The 17,672-nt window shown below is 40.0% G+C and overlaps 1 protein-coding gene across 1 annotated transcript; it reads right to left on the reverse strand.

Annotated features, from left to right (window-relative positions):
* Positions 1-6,810: 6,810 nt before the first annotated feature.
* On the reverse strand, positions 6,811-17,284 carry LOC308382807 (lysosomal thioesterase PPT2-A-like; the record flags this gene model as incomplete). Its single annotated transcript, XM_080860329.1, has 7 exons — positions 6,811-6,954; positions 7,137-7,191; positions 7,289-7,373; positions 8,101-8,184; positions 9,245-9,343; positions 9,449-9,779; positions 17,123-17,284. 7 exons carry the CDS (start codon positions 17,282-17,284, stop codon positions 6,811-6,813), a joined length of 960 nt encoding a protein of 319 aa, XP_080716455.1.
* Between the last annotated feature and the right edge of the window lie 388 nt (positions 17,285-17,672).

The raw sequence follows: 17,672 nt of genomic DNA on the forward strand, positions 1-17,672 counted from the left end.
CCTGCCATGTGCTCGGCAGATAGCAAACTGTTTCCCTAACAGAAAGTCTGAAGCTTGAAGTTCTTTTCAAACCTTTGCTTGGGTAGCACTGTTAAACTGAGCAGACATGCAAAATACATTTTAGTAATCTCATCACGTAACATTCGTTTCTAAAAACAATGTTTTACTGTGGTAGAAAATAAGTTAGCTTAATGCTAACGTATATGGGAAATCCTATTGACACCGCGCTAGGTATTAGCTTCAATTAATTCACGTTAATGTTTTTGTATGAGCCTGACATTTGCTCTGCAGATAGATAACAGGTTCTCTAACAGAAAGTCTGAAGCTTGAAGTTCTTTTCAAACCTTTACTTGGGAAGCACTGTAAAACTGAGTAGACATGCAGAAGATTTTAGTAACCTCATCTCGTAACATTCGTTGATAGAACCTACGTTAGCTTAATGCTAACGTATAGGGCAAATTCCATATAGATCGTGCTAGCGGCTAGCATATTCTTCAAAGTAACAATTGGAACAAACTTCGGTTCATTACAAGTGGCTTCGGTTCATTACAATGGGTTATATAATTGCAATACTTTCTAGATTCTTCAGTCAAAAGCTCTTCAAGGGCATTCATCTTTAAAACATCTTCTGAGCTGTAGGCTACTGGCTTTTAAAAATGGCGGTATGAAAACAGGAAATGTGACGGCTCGCGTAAAATATTACGTAAAAAATGGCGCAAGTCTAGAAAAAGGGCCCGACGCACGCAAGACGTGAAAAGGCGCGCAAGGGCCTCTTGCGCTTACGTCTCTGAGCATAAATCAGCCTTAAGGCTAATTAGCCCTTTCGTTTTGCTAGTTGCCGCCTGAAATAATTGTAGCTAAATTTCGTTCATTTAGCAGTGTGTTGCCATTAAGGCAAAAGGTTTACGGGACTTTTAATTTGACGAGCTGTCCCGGGAGAACTCAGGATGAGCGCAGACCAACCAGACACCACTGTGCAGAGGTGCTTACACCAACAAGGATGTTCCTGGGTGTTTAACCCACCTCATGCTTCACATATGGGTGGTTCATGGGAACGCCTCATTGGAGTAGCCCGACGGATCCTGGATTCAATGCTTCTTGAACATGGCACTCACCTGATCCATGAAGTCTTGTGCACATTAATGGCAGAAGTGACAGCAATTATGAATGCAAGACCACTAGTTCCGGTTTCAAATGACCCAGAGGATCCATTCATTCTCACAGCATCGATGCTATTAACTCAGAAAGCTGGTGTCCCGCCTCCTCCAGGAGACTTCACAGTAAGAGACCTCCTCGCCAAGCAGTGGAGACAAGTGCAAGCCTTGTCCAGCATGTTCTGGACCCGTTGGAGACAAGTGTACTTGTCAACTTTGCACAGCCGGAAGAAATGGACTCAGTCCCACCAAAATCTGCAAGAAGGAGACGTCGTCCTTCTCAAAGACAAACAAGCTGTCCGCAACAACTGGCCTTTGGCGGTCATCACAAAAGCTATTCCTGGAGAAGATGGAAAAGTCCGTAAGGTTGAATTGAAGACCACAGATCAAGGACATTCAAAAAACTACCTTAGACCAGTGACAGAACTTGTTTTGCTTCTAAAGAAAGATTGATGTGTTTAAGTTTAGTTAATTAATAATTTCTTTGTATAATGACCTCACAGAGGACAGGCGGGGAGTGTGTTGCCATTAAGGCAAAAGGTTAACGGGACTTTTAATTTGACGAGCTGTCCCAGGAGTTTTGGGGTAATAAACGGTTTCCTGTAAAGTAAAAAGTAAACGGACAAGGAATGCCCGTCAAAACCTTCGGTTTAGCACTTAGAGGTAGCCTGGATACCAGCCTGAACTCCGCCCACAACATTTTTGGTCTGGGAGATTCAGTCTGGAGTCGAGCTAGTTGGGAGGGATTAAACGTTTCGAAAAAGTTGAGAAAGCAATCTTAACCAATCAAATTGTAAGGGCGGGCTTTATACGTTGATGGACAGATGACCTGATGATAGATAGAATATACATCGAACAAAGATGGCGCCGTCTCAGGAGCTTAGTGGGACATATTTGATATGATTTAAGCTATCTGCACGACTTTTTTTACGTCTACATTGACTCGGTTAGTTGTGTATGTGCAACACGAATGTTGCCGAGGATAGTAGCTCTTAACTGAAGCACTCTAGACCATTATTGATAGGTTATGCTAACGCGTAGACAAAAAAAACATTGAAACAAATGGTAGCTTCTAGCCTTGAGTGCTAATTAAGTAACGTGAGCAGGCATATCTCAACAGATATTGACAGCGCATTCATTTTGAAAGAGGAACAGAGAAACGCGATCAAGGCATTTGTCGATTGAAAAGATGTTTTTGCCGTCCTTCCTACGGGATCAGGTAAAAGTTTAATCTATCAGATGGTAATACTACGTTGCTCTGATTGGTTCTAGGTATCCAATTCAGCGAATAGGCATTTTCTTTCCTGGTTCGTTGAAACACGCCCCATAATCACAGCCCAATGGTTCAGTCTCAGACTCATATTCTGACTAGAATTATGAGTATGACATCGTCAGGCTAACTTAAAGGCAATGTCGTGAGTACAATTTCATTGTTATGTTAATGAACATGTTAAAGTTAAAATACTGTTTTAAAAGGAAATACTACACATAATTACAACGTTTTATTTACATATATATCCAGGATAATCCATTACGAAATATATGCTTTAATAGTCCAACTTATTCCTTTGTTACAGTTTTCACTCTGTAATGCAAGATGATGTTCAGTGCACAGTAAACAGCAAGTAAACTCTTACTACGACTACGTCATTTTTGCATCAGAGTTTAGCTAGTTGTATAGCTATAGTTGCTACACTACAGTGAGGACAACACAAGCAGCATGTTTTGTTGCTGTTTCAATAGTTCCTTTCGAAGCGAATGTTGTATGCGTGTGCCACAAGCTTGATAAACCATGCAAGTTATTTGAACCACGTGTCTATCTAATAATATAGGCAAATTGCTTATATAATACTATTATAATCAGCTAGCTCTAGTTCTGTGACGAATACATGACCTCGTTCAAAATTGCCCCAGCAGAAATGTAAGGCTTAATCGCCACTGATTAAGTGATAAGTATATTAAAAGAGATTACTGACATAACTATTTTTATATCTAGCGACTAACGAGTATGATACACAAAAAGGGTTAGATAGCAGACAGATGTGGATAATTACAACATTCGATTGAATAGCAGTTACTAGAGGCACTTACAAACTACAAACAAATAATGAACCAGTACTCACTCTGTTTTTAAGTTCCGGACTGCACAGACGTGGATAATTACAACATTCGATTGAATAGCAGTTACTAGAGGCACTTACAAACTACAAACAAATAATAAACCAGTACTCACTCTGTTTTTAAGTTCCGGACTGCAAACTGTCTGTTCTCCAACTCTCTTCTCACACACCTCTGTCGGTGTACGATCGTTAGGTAACGGGACAGGTCAAGGGGCATTCTGATAGGCTATTGATTATCAGTGGGAGGCGAAGCCCATGCCAGAGCACAGACCACTGGGAACACAGGCTTGGTTGAACTCTCTAGCCCAAACCCCAAACAACTGGACACCGCACATCTACGCTACACTACATCTTAAAACAAGTCTAAATAAACCCGATTTTTTTTCTAACTTTAGCCTAAATTGGCTACCATTAGAATATTGTATTCTATTAGATGTAATTTATGTTGTGTATTGCTTGGAGGGCGTTATGTAGCGCACTGGGTAGTGGCTAGGCCTGCAGCGGATTCGAATTGTATCCAAATCCGTTCGGTTCGTTTACCACATTTCGGAGCATTCTGGAGATCCGCGGAGTTCGGTTTCATGAAAGCATTGCCTTATGTAGCGTATTTTGCCTACTGTAGCCTACGTCCGATACAAAAGGGTGTTTAGGACCCAGCGGAATGCATTCTCTCCAGTGCTGCCCGTAACCATAACAACAGTAGTAAAAGTAGCCTAACCGACGGTTGATTGACAAGTCATGGACGGCGGAAAAGACATCGGAAAAAACGATGAACAGAATAGATGATTTTGTTATCAATTTTGTGTAATAAAATGTTCTTGGTGATTTAACATTCGAACAATGGCTTGAAGAGGCATTTAATGAGACTGACAAGGGGAGATACACAAGTTTGACAGAAGAGGAAATTGGAAAGGCACACTTGACTGTAAGGGGCTAATTTACTGTAACTCTCCAGTGTAACGGTAGCTGTATGGGTTGTTTTCTGAAGTTCAAGCGCACGATTCCTAAATTTAAAGAAAGTAATTGATACAATTATATTCTAAATATACGGGAGATAAATACAAACAGGTGATAAGCGGGATAACGGCCTTCGAGGTCGACCGGTTCGATGGAAATAATGGACAGGTAGAGGCAACTCTGGCTTCATGAGTTCTAAGCCTCGTCGGCCGTTATCCCTTACATGTTACAGTCAGTGCACCATGTTTTCAAATGCATTTTAGGGGAACATTTATTGCACAAAAAAGCCTTGCAAGTTGTCCGATTGCAGTCAATTAACACATTGCAAATAGCCTAGTGGGTCTCATTCATTTTTGTGTTTCTCCCCCAAACCCTCCGTCAAAAAAAAGTCCGCCTTTTTACTATCACGGACATGATCCTAATCCGAACCGTATCTGAAACCGAGGCCCAAAACGGTTATCTGAACCGAACCGTGGACACACTGATCCGTTTCACCACTAGTAGTGACGGAGATGTTTTTAGTCAAATTGACAGGTACAGAAAACCAATCACCTCGCAAATCCCCTCAGAGGTAATTTTCAGTTCGGTAATGAGATTTTTTACATTGTGCAGTGTCCATTTCTCAATATATATGTATATTTTTTTAAATCTAAGCAAAAAAAAATAAAAAATACAAGGAACAATCAACTTTATGTACAAATACAAACATCACACTGTCCCCAAGTTTCGGTGCAAGCAATACAAAAGGTTCGGCGACTGATGACGTCACCCCATTCAAAGCGATTGGTGATCTGAGTAATACTTTGTAAAGTCTAACGATGTAAAATAATCGCGTTATGACTGCATTTTTAACGAGAAATCAATGTTACATTATAAGAATATAACAGAAAAACGGTATTTCATGGACCAGAACACAAGTTATTACACACATTTTGGTACAATGAAAGTGAATGAGAACCCCTGAGGTCGGCGACTGACGTCACCCCATTCAAAGCGATAGGTGATCTTAGACATACTTTGTAAAGTCTAACGATGTAAAATAAACGCGTTATGACTGCATGTTTAACGAGAAATCAATATTACATTATAAGAATATAACAGGAAAACGGTATTTCATGAGGCAGAACACAAGTTATTACACACATTTTGGTACAATGGAAGTGAATGAGTAACTCTCAATCCAACATGGCGGAGACAGAAGTTGACTCACGTATCAAGTCGTTGACTGACGTTGTATTTTGGGCGTGGTTAATAATGCCATATCACAGCCATTTGTATGAATTTTTACGAAGTTGTATGTGATGATATTTCGTCAGACGTTTGACTAACAGGTTTTGGAGATCACAAAGGTGATACAACGTTTGCATTCCACTTCTGCTCGAAGCTCCTGAAACTCCACAGTGGAATTGTTCTGGGTGCAGCTTCATTAGCAGTAGTCATGAAATATATGCACAATATGACTGAAGCTGTACAAATACAAATTAACTGTTGTTAAAAAGAATTGTCAAAAATTGAATACAGTAATATTATTATTTATTTATTTTACAAGAAATCAGTGTAGTATTGAAATTATTGTGTCTCCATGCATTCTATATTCCATTTGTATGGCAGATTTTAGGGTTTAATTATGTCATCTAAAGAGGGTTCTTCTAAGCCAGTGGTTCTTAACCTGGGCTCGATCGAACCCCAGGGGTTCGTTGAGCCACTTTCAGGGGTTCGGCAGGGGTCAAGACACACACAGTATAGCCCGGTTCACACTAGCAATGTTGGGCCGTTTTTATACATACCTACGTTTGGGAAAAATCATATTTTATTTTTCAAATTATGAAGGGTTCGGCGAATGCACTGATGAAGCTTGCAGGGTTCAGTACCTCCAAAAAGGTTAAGAACCACTGTTCTAAGCACTTATCATTTACCAAGTTTAAATCAACCCATATTCCTTAACGGTCATTCTGGTATGTTAATTTACATATGTACTGTACATTTGGTAGTTTATCTTCTAGCATGTCTTCTAACATATTCTTTGTCTTGTTGTAGCCATAGAAAGTAGTTACATTTAACAGTTAATCATTCAGGTCCATAAGGACCAATGTCCATCTGCTTTATCATGTAAAACTCTCTCAGATAAGGGTTTGATCCTGCATATCTTATAATAATGTTGAACATTACAATAAATGCATAAATGGTGAATTAAGTCATATTGTTGTTACAATGTATTGAGGCTGGTACACAAGCGCTTGTACATACAACTCTAATTACATTATTATTTCAGTAATATGATGATGATTGAAAAAAAAGACATCCTCCTATGTTATAGATGAACCTGTGCTGAATACTTGTGAGACTAAACACACATAAAGTGGATCAAAAGATAGTCTTTATTGGATGTTGGAAAGAGAGAGTGAGCTGCATAAGCATGATTGTCTCAAGCTAAATGCCATGACAGACAAAGGATGCAAACAGCACACGGTTAATGACAGGTACAGTGAATTCTTTTTAGTCAACCTCCTCCCTTAAACCATGTTTGAAATAGTCATGAAGAAGCTATGTCACAATAGTTTTGTTATTAATTCAATTGTCTATACTAGCCATTCCTCCATGCAACCAGTGTACACTTTTTGAACATGAGGCCATCTTTTATGCTCAACCCTATCAAATTCACACTGCACCAGTGATTTGCGCAGGTCAAGGGTTCTCAGGCCAAAGACATCTTTCAGATACCACTAAAAAAACAATAAGAAACATGGGTGTAGCTATTGAACAACATTTTGGCAAAAAGATGTTGTCATTATTTCACCACATTTTATAGTTTTGATAGTCTAAAGTTCAATAGTCATCAATGACTATTGACATAAATCAATTGAGTTAAAGTGTTGTGTGATTTAGTGTGGCAGCAGTAACTCACATCTGTGTTCTTCATGTCAACGACACTTCCCTTTTCATCATAAAAGCTGAAAAAACTGAAACAGAAAAGAGAGCGGACCTCAAGTACATTCCCAGAATACATTTTAGGAAATTATAGTCTGCATTACATCAATGAGAAAAAAATCTGGATACCTGGATTGCCAAGGAGCGATTAGTCCGTCATCGCGACCTCCAATCAGAACTAACTTTTTTATTCGTAGGAAGTTTTCCTTCCAAGCTATTGTAAGACAGAGACAAACATATAATCACAAAATGATACTGCTGACACAGATGGTCAGCAACCCAAACAGAGTTGACAGAATTAATCAACCTTCAAAAGGTTTAAAACATTTGGAGACATATACGAAAATATTTGCATCATTAACAATAACGTTTCACATTTATAGTCATGATTCTACGAGGCATCGTGATGTCTTAAAATAAACAAAAGCACTACACGAACACTGCAAACGGCACTGAATAAATAAATAAATACTAAAATCAATCGCTTGGATATAGCCTAAATCAGAATAGAACTGGCACATCTACATTCTGCAACAGTACCTCCACCTCTGCACCGGTGAAGTTAGGTCTGTGTTAACTAGACTGGTGCTGACTTTACACTTAGATATTGTTTTGATCAGTCTCAAGTTGCTTTAGCGTTTCCTGTGGATTCACTATAGTTGCATGCCATTATAATGAGCTGGCAAGGCGTTTATGTTTGCAAATTGAGGTGCGCGAGAACGCAAGTTGAATTTAAGAATCGGTGCACAGCTAAGAACACTGTGGCGGTTTAAGAAAACAATTCCACACGTTATTGAATCCGGCAGAGATCTTTCTTAGGGTTGGTCTTATGAAGTTCATAAGATGATATTTAAGAAGACACTTAAGAACATTTTCGAGAATGAGGTCGAAAGTTATCTGACAAATAGACACAAGACTAAGAACAGAAAAATATGTGGTACTTGTGATGTTGGCATGTGCTCTGTCTCCATTTAGTAAGGCCAAATATGTATTGCCTTTCAGGTAATTCTTCTGATGATATGGGTCTGAAAAGAGAAAAAAATATGGAAATAATATTTCATACATAATTCTGTCAAACATCCTTGCTGATTAAAAACAAAGGTCTGAATTGTTTTATGAGGTGGGTAGTTTCACAATCAGGGTAAACTTAAACTTCATGGCAGTTGGTCATGGGTAACACTCGACAAATGCTGATATTTGGCAAAATAAATGTCTGTCTTCATGAGTAAAAATGTAAAGAATTGCCAGAATGTGTATGTTCACAGCATGACAGCTACACACAAGGTATCCTCATTCTGAATATATACGTTTTGTCGTGACAATAAACCTTAATACTGGAAATGTGTTGGAATAGACATCTGAAACTAATTAGGTTTTCTCACCATCAGTATAAGGTTACATCTGTTCCAACTGTATTAGTTATTATGATGTTAACATTTTGTTTGTAGACTGTTGCTAAATTTGATGCATTGTCTGAGGTAATTCTCTGCTAAATAAGTCACAAATTTATGTTTATTTTTAAACATATTTTTTTTAAATGATAGAAGGCAGTTTTGGTGACTGCATTTACATGGCTGTTGAAATTGAAATTGAGATCTGAGAGTATGAGAACACCAAGATTTTGGACAAGATTTTTGGTGTTTACTAATGCTTATTCTCTTCTCTTTGCTGCCACACACAATAATCTCAGTTTTGTCCTTATTTATCCGAAGAAATCGTGGCTCATCCAATTATGTATGTGTATTATCTGCTTTACTATGGTAATCATTGTTGTTGTTCTGTAGAGTTTCACCCATAGGCCACATATAAAGGTTTAACAGAGGAGGCCTGATAACTGATCCCTGAGGCATTTTTGCACTCTTGTTTTGTCTAGGTGCTGTTAACTCATTAATAACACATACAATTATCAAGCATAATCATATATTTTGGGTGACACAGACCTATGTAGGTAATATCCTTGATTACCCCGATTGTGAAATTACCCACTTGCATTAATACATTTTTCATTTGATGTACCTGATTATTGATCATATTTTATACCAAGTCCTTAAAAATGTTGCCTCATTGGTTAGTAATCACTCTTACCATTCCAGTAATTACAAACAGATACCATCTGTCCTACTGCAGTGTAGCAGAACCGATAGATGTGTTTCTCCAAGGTTTGAGGCTGCTTGAGGCTGATACCTAGGCAGGACAGAGGTCATTTAAGGCATAATCTATATCTTATAACTCTTCGATTTACAAACATTTAAACAAGGAATATAGATACAAAAATGAAGGCTTGCTGACCATACTGGCCTGCCAGAGGAGCAGACAGAAAAATTGCTGTGTGGACATTGTGGTCAACAAGTGTGGCGAGAATCCCTCTACATATCATACCACCTATGGTGAGAGAAAAAGAATCTGAGTTGATCTTAACAGACACACTGAAACAACATGAGAGAACAGAAAGAACAACAGAGAAACCTTGAGAATAACAGATGAGATGGACGCCATCTGGATAACTTTGCATGATGGGATAGATGACTTGCTTGAAGCCCTCCACCTGTTTCCAAAGAGACTGGAGGCTGTCGTCTTCATTGTATAGGTCAATGGCTATGGTTGGGGTGCCAGGGTGGGACTGAAACATGGACATGGGATGTGTGGAGTCAGAATATTGGGTCCAAATGAAGATTCATTTATTTAGTAAGTCAATTTGAATCTGGAACACAATGTTATCTGAGAGAGAAGTGACATCTTGAAGTAGGAGTATTTATTTATTTTACTTCTTTATTAGAGTGCTGTTAATCATCTGCTAACTCTCTGTGTTGTGTGTTGCATACATGTTATTACAAGATACACTTCTCTTGTCTTTGTTTCCCTGCGAGTCAGTCAACGTGTGTCCTTAGCGAACACCTGCGCGCGCGCGTGTTTGTGTGTGTGTGTGCGTGCGTGGGCTGGCCAGCCGATGTATGAATGGACTTACACGACTCAATTCCACTCACCGACTGAGTGAGAATATACCATGACATACTTTTGACTGTTTTGTTTATATGACTTTTGACTGTTATGTTTATTGTCTGGTATGATTTAAGTCTGACAATGCCTTGCTTTAACCTGTATTTACTTTTCAAAGGTGATAGCATCCAAGCTATCATATAGGGGATTTGAAGGCTTGTTGTGACTTATCTGCACTATTTTATGTCGTCTTTGTTTGTTCCACCTGTATTCCTTTTTATTTTATTTTGTCAAAGTCTTGTCCTATTTGTCTTTGTTTGTTCCAACCTTTATTTTTATTTACTCCAAGCCATGTGCCTTGACCCCTTAAGTAATCTTGCAGAATCCTTTTACCAAACACCCCTCCCCCTCCCCCATATCACAGTCAAATGCAAATGCTTGAATGTCTCTAAACCCCTCATACTGTTGGTTTCTCATGTGAGACTTGATAAGTACCCGCAGCCAAGAATTCGGACCCTGAGATCACCCCAACACTTTAGGAGAAGATTACCCCTCCCCTGCCCATCTGCAGCCATCAACACACCGCATCTAACACCTCCCTGTTTCCCGGGGCTTTTTGGGCTCCGGCTGAGGTCATGGACTGTCCAGCTCTCCTCAGAGATACACACACTCAGCCTAAACAAAAGGACTATTGGCAACCCTGTGACCACAATGGACAACTGAACTCTTCAATCGGCCATCCACATGATTGGTGTTCCTGATTCATATAGGGGACTGATGGAGTTGCAAAATAGCTATTCCACTGTTAATCTGTATCATTCCTATCGGTAACATATTTCAATGTTTCCTGCTCTGATTGGCTGTTGCCTGGTTCTTATTGTGTGAGCATATATATGTTCATATAGGGGACTGATGGAACTTGAAATATTGCTATCTCTTGTAGTAAGACATTAACTGCTTGTTCTGTATCTGCAACTTACTCTGGATGTGTACTCTGTCTGTCTCTCCCTAAGCAATTGACATGTGACCCCCCCCCCCCCCTCCTGCTAGAGTCCTTTGTGTCCTGGCATCAACCCCATCCCCCCATAGGTGAACCCCTCACTGTACCCCCCCCCCCCCCCCCCCCCCTCTCACCTAAAGGGTGTGGCCCTTCTCCCCTCCTTCTGTTCTGTAACCTGACTGAATGTATAAATGCCATTGCATTCTGCTATCAGGTAGGCCTTTCTCTGAGCTGCAGCTGAGAGGGGGACTCCACGCTGAAATACAAACTCCAGAAAACTGACTCTGCCTCCGGTCCCTTCTTCAACTTTAGCGTGCTTATTAATATTCTAACAAATATAACCATATATGGCCCTTTTGCATCAATGTTTTTAGATAGGTGAACCTAAAACCAAGTAGGTTTTTACTGCCAAGTAGGTTTTTACCTACCAGGAATTTTTTGTGGGACGTTAGTGCAAACAATAAACATACACAATAAACAATACACATATTAAGTTATTAATCATAGGAAAAACTAAATATAAAATATATATAAAAAAAATATTAAGATAGTATTTAAAGGTGCATTAAGGATTAATAGCTATTCGCTAAAGGTATGCTAGCAGCTAAAACTAACGAAATCTCTTGAAATGTGCTGACTTTGACATTATGACAAACTAATTACTCAACGACTGTCCTTACACAGTCAAACATCAATCATGTGCAACACAAGACTAAGCAAGACGGCAAATAAGCTACTTACTAGATCAGCAGAAGGTAATCAAAGTCAGGTCGGCGGGCATCGGCAGGCAAAATGCCTATCGACCCTGCTATGCCATTGGCACGGACGCAATTCTCCATATTAAAAGTCATTGTAGCGCCCCAATTTTTTTTAAGCTGTTATTTTAAGGTTAAACTGCTTATCCTAACCCTAATCCTGAAGCATAATTGTTGCATATTGTGCCTTTAAGGCAGAGCTAAAGTCCACAAACAGGATCCTGGCATAGGTTCCTGAGGTGTCCAGGTGCTGGAGGATGGAGTGAAGGGCCATATTTACTGCATCGTCTACAGACCTGTTAGCTCTGTAGGCAAACTTCAGGGGATCCAGTAGAGGGTCAGTGAGGGCTTTGAGATGCCGCAACACAAGCCGCAATGAGATGCCGCAACACAAGTGGCATGACTTCAGTGAGGAGTTAAAAATGTCTGTAAACACCGGTGACAGCTGTTCAGCACAGTGCTTTAGGATGGATGGAGAGACAGTCTGGCCCGGTTGCTTTGCGGGGGTTCTGTCTCCTTAAGATTCTGAAGACGTCCCTCTCCATAATGGATAGAGTCTTCACCGTGGTGGGGGAGAAGGGGGGTGCTCTGAGGCGGGCAGCTGTGGAGAGGCGCAGGCCTCTGCTGTGGTGGGGAAGGTGACGCTGATGGGCTGGAGCTGTTGGGTGGTGTCACAGGGTATGGTATCAGGACTGTCCCACTGTCTTTCAAAGCAACAGTAAAACTCGTTCAAGTCGTTGGCCAGGCATGAGTCGTTAGTGGAGTGGGGGGCTCTGGGCTTGAAGTTTGCCTAAGCCCTTTCCAGACAGAAGCAGAGTCGTTGGCTGAGAACTGGTGTTGGAGTTTCTCAGAGTAAAGACGTTTAGCATCTCTCACCTCCTTTCCAAACCTGTATTTTGACTCTACATATCTGTCTCTGTCCCCACTCCTGAATACCTCTTCCTTCTCCAACCTTGACTTTCTGAGTTTAGCTGTGAACCAGGGTTTGTCATTGTTATAACTCACCCTGGTAAACGGCTGTCCTCACAGAAGCTGATATGTCACAGCTTCTGTGTACTCATCCAGACTGTTTGTAGCGGACCTGAAGACCTCCAAATTAGGGATGCAAATTATCGATTAATTCATTAATCATTAGTTGATAATCTTATCGATCGACTTTCGATTAATTGATAAGCGGCGTTTTTCACCTGAGTTTCAGTGCTTCAATAGGGCCTTTACAAATATCAGCTAAATAGTTGAGTTATTCTATTACATTACATTATGATAATTATATTCTATTCTATTCTATTATACATTCCTCAAGTAATTATGCATTAGGAAAAGAAAGCAGAAAAGTTTTTTTTTATGGTATAACAAAATACATTCTTTAATTTAAAACAAAGAAATAAATTATGGACTGGCTCAGTTCTTGCATTTGAAACAGACATAAAAAAAAAAAGAATAGAAGAAATGAAATAGAGAGCCAAACAGAATATTATTGAGCCTATCTTGTAACTATATATGTAATCTTGTATCTAACTTGTGGATAGATTATGAAGAAACTGCATCTAGGCTATTACAAGCTAAATTTAACTCGCGCTCACGTTAGTGAGGGATAGAGTAGTTACATTCTTAATGGCAAGCCATCAGGCAAAGGTAAGCTAGCCCGCTAACGAGCTAGGTATCTAATATCATTAAGCCTGAGTGAGCTAGTCCGCTATCAAGCTAAATAGCCAACTCAACTCTTACTTACTTACTAACTCTCATGAGCCAAACTCGCGGGCACACGTTAGCGCGGGAGTAGACAGAGATATTCATATTCATAGCAAGGTGAGCTAGCCCGCTAACGAGCTAGGTAGCTAACTCTATGAAGTCTAGGTGAGCTAGCCCGCTAACGAACTAATAGCTAACTTGACTTTTAAGACTACAGTCTTTACTCGCGGCAGTAACCAGGTGAACTGGTGGTGCCATGCAGGACAGCAGCATGCACAGTGTTCAAATGATAACTGAGTGAGCTAGTGGAACTATTGTATTTCAATACCGCATTACACAGAGAACATTTGACTTCTTTGCCTGAATTAACAATGTTGAAGTGGTCCCACACCGCACTTCTTCTCGCTCGCTTCATTTTGTTTTCAACCGGTCTCTCGCGCTAGCGCCCTCTAGCGATTAATCGTGATTAATACATTTTGATCGAGCAACCTCTTAATCGACAATTAATCTAAAGTCGATTAATCATTTGCATCCCTACTCCAAATCAATACAGTCGAAGCACGCCTGAGGATCCTCCACAGCTTCACTGGTCCACTGCTTAGATGTCCTCACAGCAGGTTTACAGAGTTTTAATTTCTGCCTGTATGCAGGGATCAAATGGACCATGACGTGGTCAGAGTGTCCTAGTGCAGCCCGGGGGACTGCATGATAGGCACTGCTTTCTGTGGTGTAGCAGTGATCCAGAATGTTCTCCTCTCTGGTCGGGCATTTAATAGGTTGTCTGTATTTGGGGAGTTCGCGGGTGAGATTTCCTTTGTTAAAGTCTCCAAGGACAATAACTAAGGAGTACGGGTTAGTCCTCTCCACACACAGTATCTGATCGGCGAGCAGGCGCTGTGCAACCTGCACATTGGCCTGCGGTGGAATGTAAACACCAGAATGAATGAAACGAACTCACAGGGGGAGTAGAAGGGTTTACAATTGATAAAAAATGATTCAAGATCAGGTGAACAGAACTCTTGAATCACTGTCACATCCTTGCACCAGGCACTGTTAGTGTAGAAACAGATTCCCCCACCTTTCGTCTTGCCGGAAAGTTCTGGGTGGCGGTCCACTCTGAAGAGTTGGAAGCCTGCCAGCTGCAGCGCAGAGTCCAGTCAGGACTGACTAACTAACTTGTACACATTATCTCTACGACCTCATGTTTTTTTTTCTGTTATCTCCCTTTGTAGTATTTTCTTTCCTTGTTTTACCTTTAAAAAAGCACTGTAGCACTGTGCTGTCCATGATTTATGCCCTCTGTATTCTTCCTATGGGTTGACAGGAATGTTCTGTAGGTCAGCTTACAGTGCTGTATTCATAAATAAAATGTTTAAAACAAAAAAAATTAGTGGCGGACAGTTCAACGCAATGTCACAAAAGTGTATGTGCAGTAGCTGCCCTTCTCAGTAGTACCACCTCCTGAGGCGACTCAAAAGGCAGATGTAGTGTCCTTAGACCTCCTGAGCTGACTCAAAAGGCAGATGTAGTGTCCTTAGACCTCTTGAGGCGACTCAAAAGGCAGATGTAGTCTCCTCAGACCTCTTGACGCGACTCAAAAGGCAGATGTAGTGTCCTTAGACCTCTTAAGGCGACTCAAAAGGCAGATGTCGTGTCCTTAGACTTCTTGAGGCGACTCAAATGGCAGATGCAGTGTCCTTAGACCTCCAGAGGCGACTCAAAAGGTAGATGCAGTGTCCTTAGACCACCAGAGGATTATGGATTCCCTGTCCAAAAATTCACGATTGATATGAGCAGGCACGAGCTGCATATGCTATGCTACTTTGATGTAAGGGATAATGTATTGTCCGGAGGTCATTTTCCAAAAATAATTCCCGACGGGGCGAACAACACCCCGACGCGCAGCGGAGGGTGTTGTTTCGTCCTGAAGGGAATTATTTTTGGAGAATGACCGACGGATGATGATTTATATTACATTAATGATTTAGTTGCCGTTTCATGAGTCCCGGTATGATGATTTATATTATATTAATGATTTAGTTGCCGTTTCATGAGTCCCGTTTAGAAATAAATAGTTCTTCAAGCAAATAGAACTTTGAAGTTTCAGGTGTTGCATAGCAACCCATTACTTGCTGACTTCAAAACTGTCTACTGTTGCGTTAAAATGACTGGACTTCTGGCGGAATGATATGAAAGATGTGAATTAGAAGTACAAAACCCATTGCCAATGACAGCGGTCATTATCTTTTCGCAGTGGTATGTTAGCAGGAATTAATGTTAGGTATGACGTAGGGATGGCCCATTCAAATCAACGGTACTCTTTGGAACATTCTGAAGAGCCGTATAATAAACGGTCATAACACTACAGATGTTTGGTTTACATCTAAATCTAACTTCCTGGTTTACTTAGTAGTTGTATAGCTTCTCAGATTATTTGATATTTGAAATGAAATCCTTGGGTCAGGCTCAGAAGTTGCTTAGTCTTATCAGCACTGTTGTGTTGGAGAGCGCTGTGCAGGATGAAAGAAAGTCATGCTTATGGTTATATGGTCAGAGTATTTAGCACTTTTGTCCAAAGTGACTTACAGAATATTGGATAAAGACATTACAAAACAGATGAAAAACAAACAAATAAGGGCAGTAACATAAAAGAACCTAATTAAAAAAAAATGAAAGAAACAGTGACAGTGATAACGGTGAAATAATGAGTTAAAACGGTGACATTAGACCACAGTTAGGCCCAAGAATATTTCGGTTTGGTGCTGAAATGAGCTGGCTGAGAAATATTTTCAGCTGTCTTGTGGGGGAAAATATGTATTCCTTTAAGAAATTTAACTTCTTAAGTGACATAATTATGGTAAAGAGAATATATAAGTAAACCTTGTGTGTATGCTGTGTCTTGGGTGTGGGATTCAAAATCAGAATGAAGGTCTTTTGATTCTGATACATATAGTCCTTCATTTTCTTATACTCAGAATTGGGGTTAAGTAACAGAATCCATGAATTTACGTGTTCATGTCTCACTGTCTCACTGATCTCACACATGTTATGTTCGCATTATATCAGGGTGAATCTGTCTCTGTCCAAGTACAGTGCTGTGTTCTTAGAGATAAGAATAGAATGCTTCTGGGACTGTGTGAGATCAGTGAGACAGCTGCCAGCCATTTGATTCTGTTACACGTTTCACTTCTGTGGGGTGAGAAACTTTGAGGGTTGATTTTAGTATGTTTATCAAATTAATTTTGATGGTGTACAGTCATGTGAGGGACAGATAAACCCAGCAGTTCTACAGACTAGCTACTCAGTGCCAACTACATCACCAAAAGACACCAATTAGCATGCTAGCAAACTTTTATCACAATCTATAAAATACTCTATTTTATCACAAACCTTTATCGCAATCTTTATAATAATATATTGTATCACAAACCTTTATCACAATCTTTATAATACTATATTGTATCACAAACCTTTATCACAATCTTTATAATACTATATTTGATCACAAACCTTTATCTCAAACTTTATTATACACAATCTGGCCAACCGGCCTAAATAAAAGTGAACCTTGTCTCTTACCTCTGTGATGAAGTTAATCAAACTGCTGAATTGCCCAGGCCCATCCAAAAGTCCATGAACAAGGATAACTGGCTTATACCCAGCTGTAACTGCTACATATGCACAGAGCACAAATGCATGCATAAAATAACAATAAATAGACCCATGCAATGAATTTGTCATGCTTGCTTGTCATGTGCTATGAATTCTATGATTTAGTTTTTCTTTCTATCTTGAGCAGTCTAAAAACTTAAACTGAAATGTGTGTTGGAATAGTTTAGTTTTGACCCTAGAGAGTCTCTTTATCTGATCACAGCTTTTCTAGGTTAGACCACTCCCTGTTTTTGAGCCAATAGGCAATCACCATTATTTGTTTCTCAACACAAAATGTTTAACCAAAAATTCCAACTCACAGGAATGATTGAGATCTGCCACAAGTTTCAACCTTTATTAACCTCTCAACTGGCCTTACATTTCCTGTCGTGTCACATGCTCCGGCATAGCACAGCATCTGACCACTTCCTCATCTCCCCTTATATTGCAAGCTTGCAACCTTTAAATCTTATATTGC

Source organism: Sprattus sprattus, assembly GCF_963457725.1.
Source record: "Sprattus sprattus genome assembly, chromosome: 2".
Classification (NCBI taxonomy): Eukaryota; Metazoa; Chordata; class Actinopteri; order Clupeiformes; family Clupeidae; genus Sprattus; species Sprattus sprattus.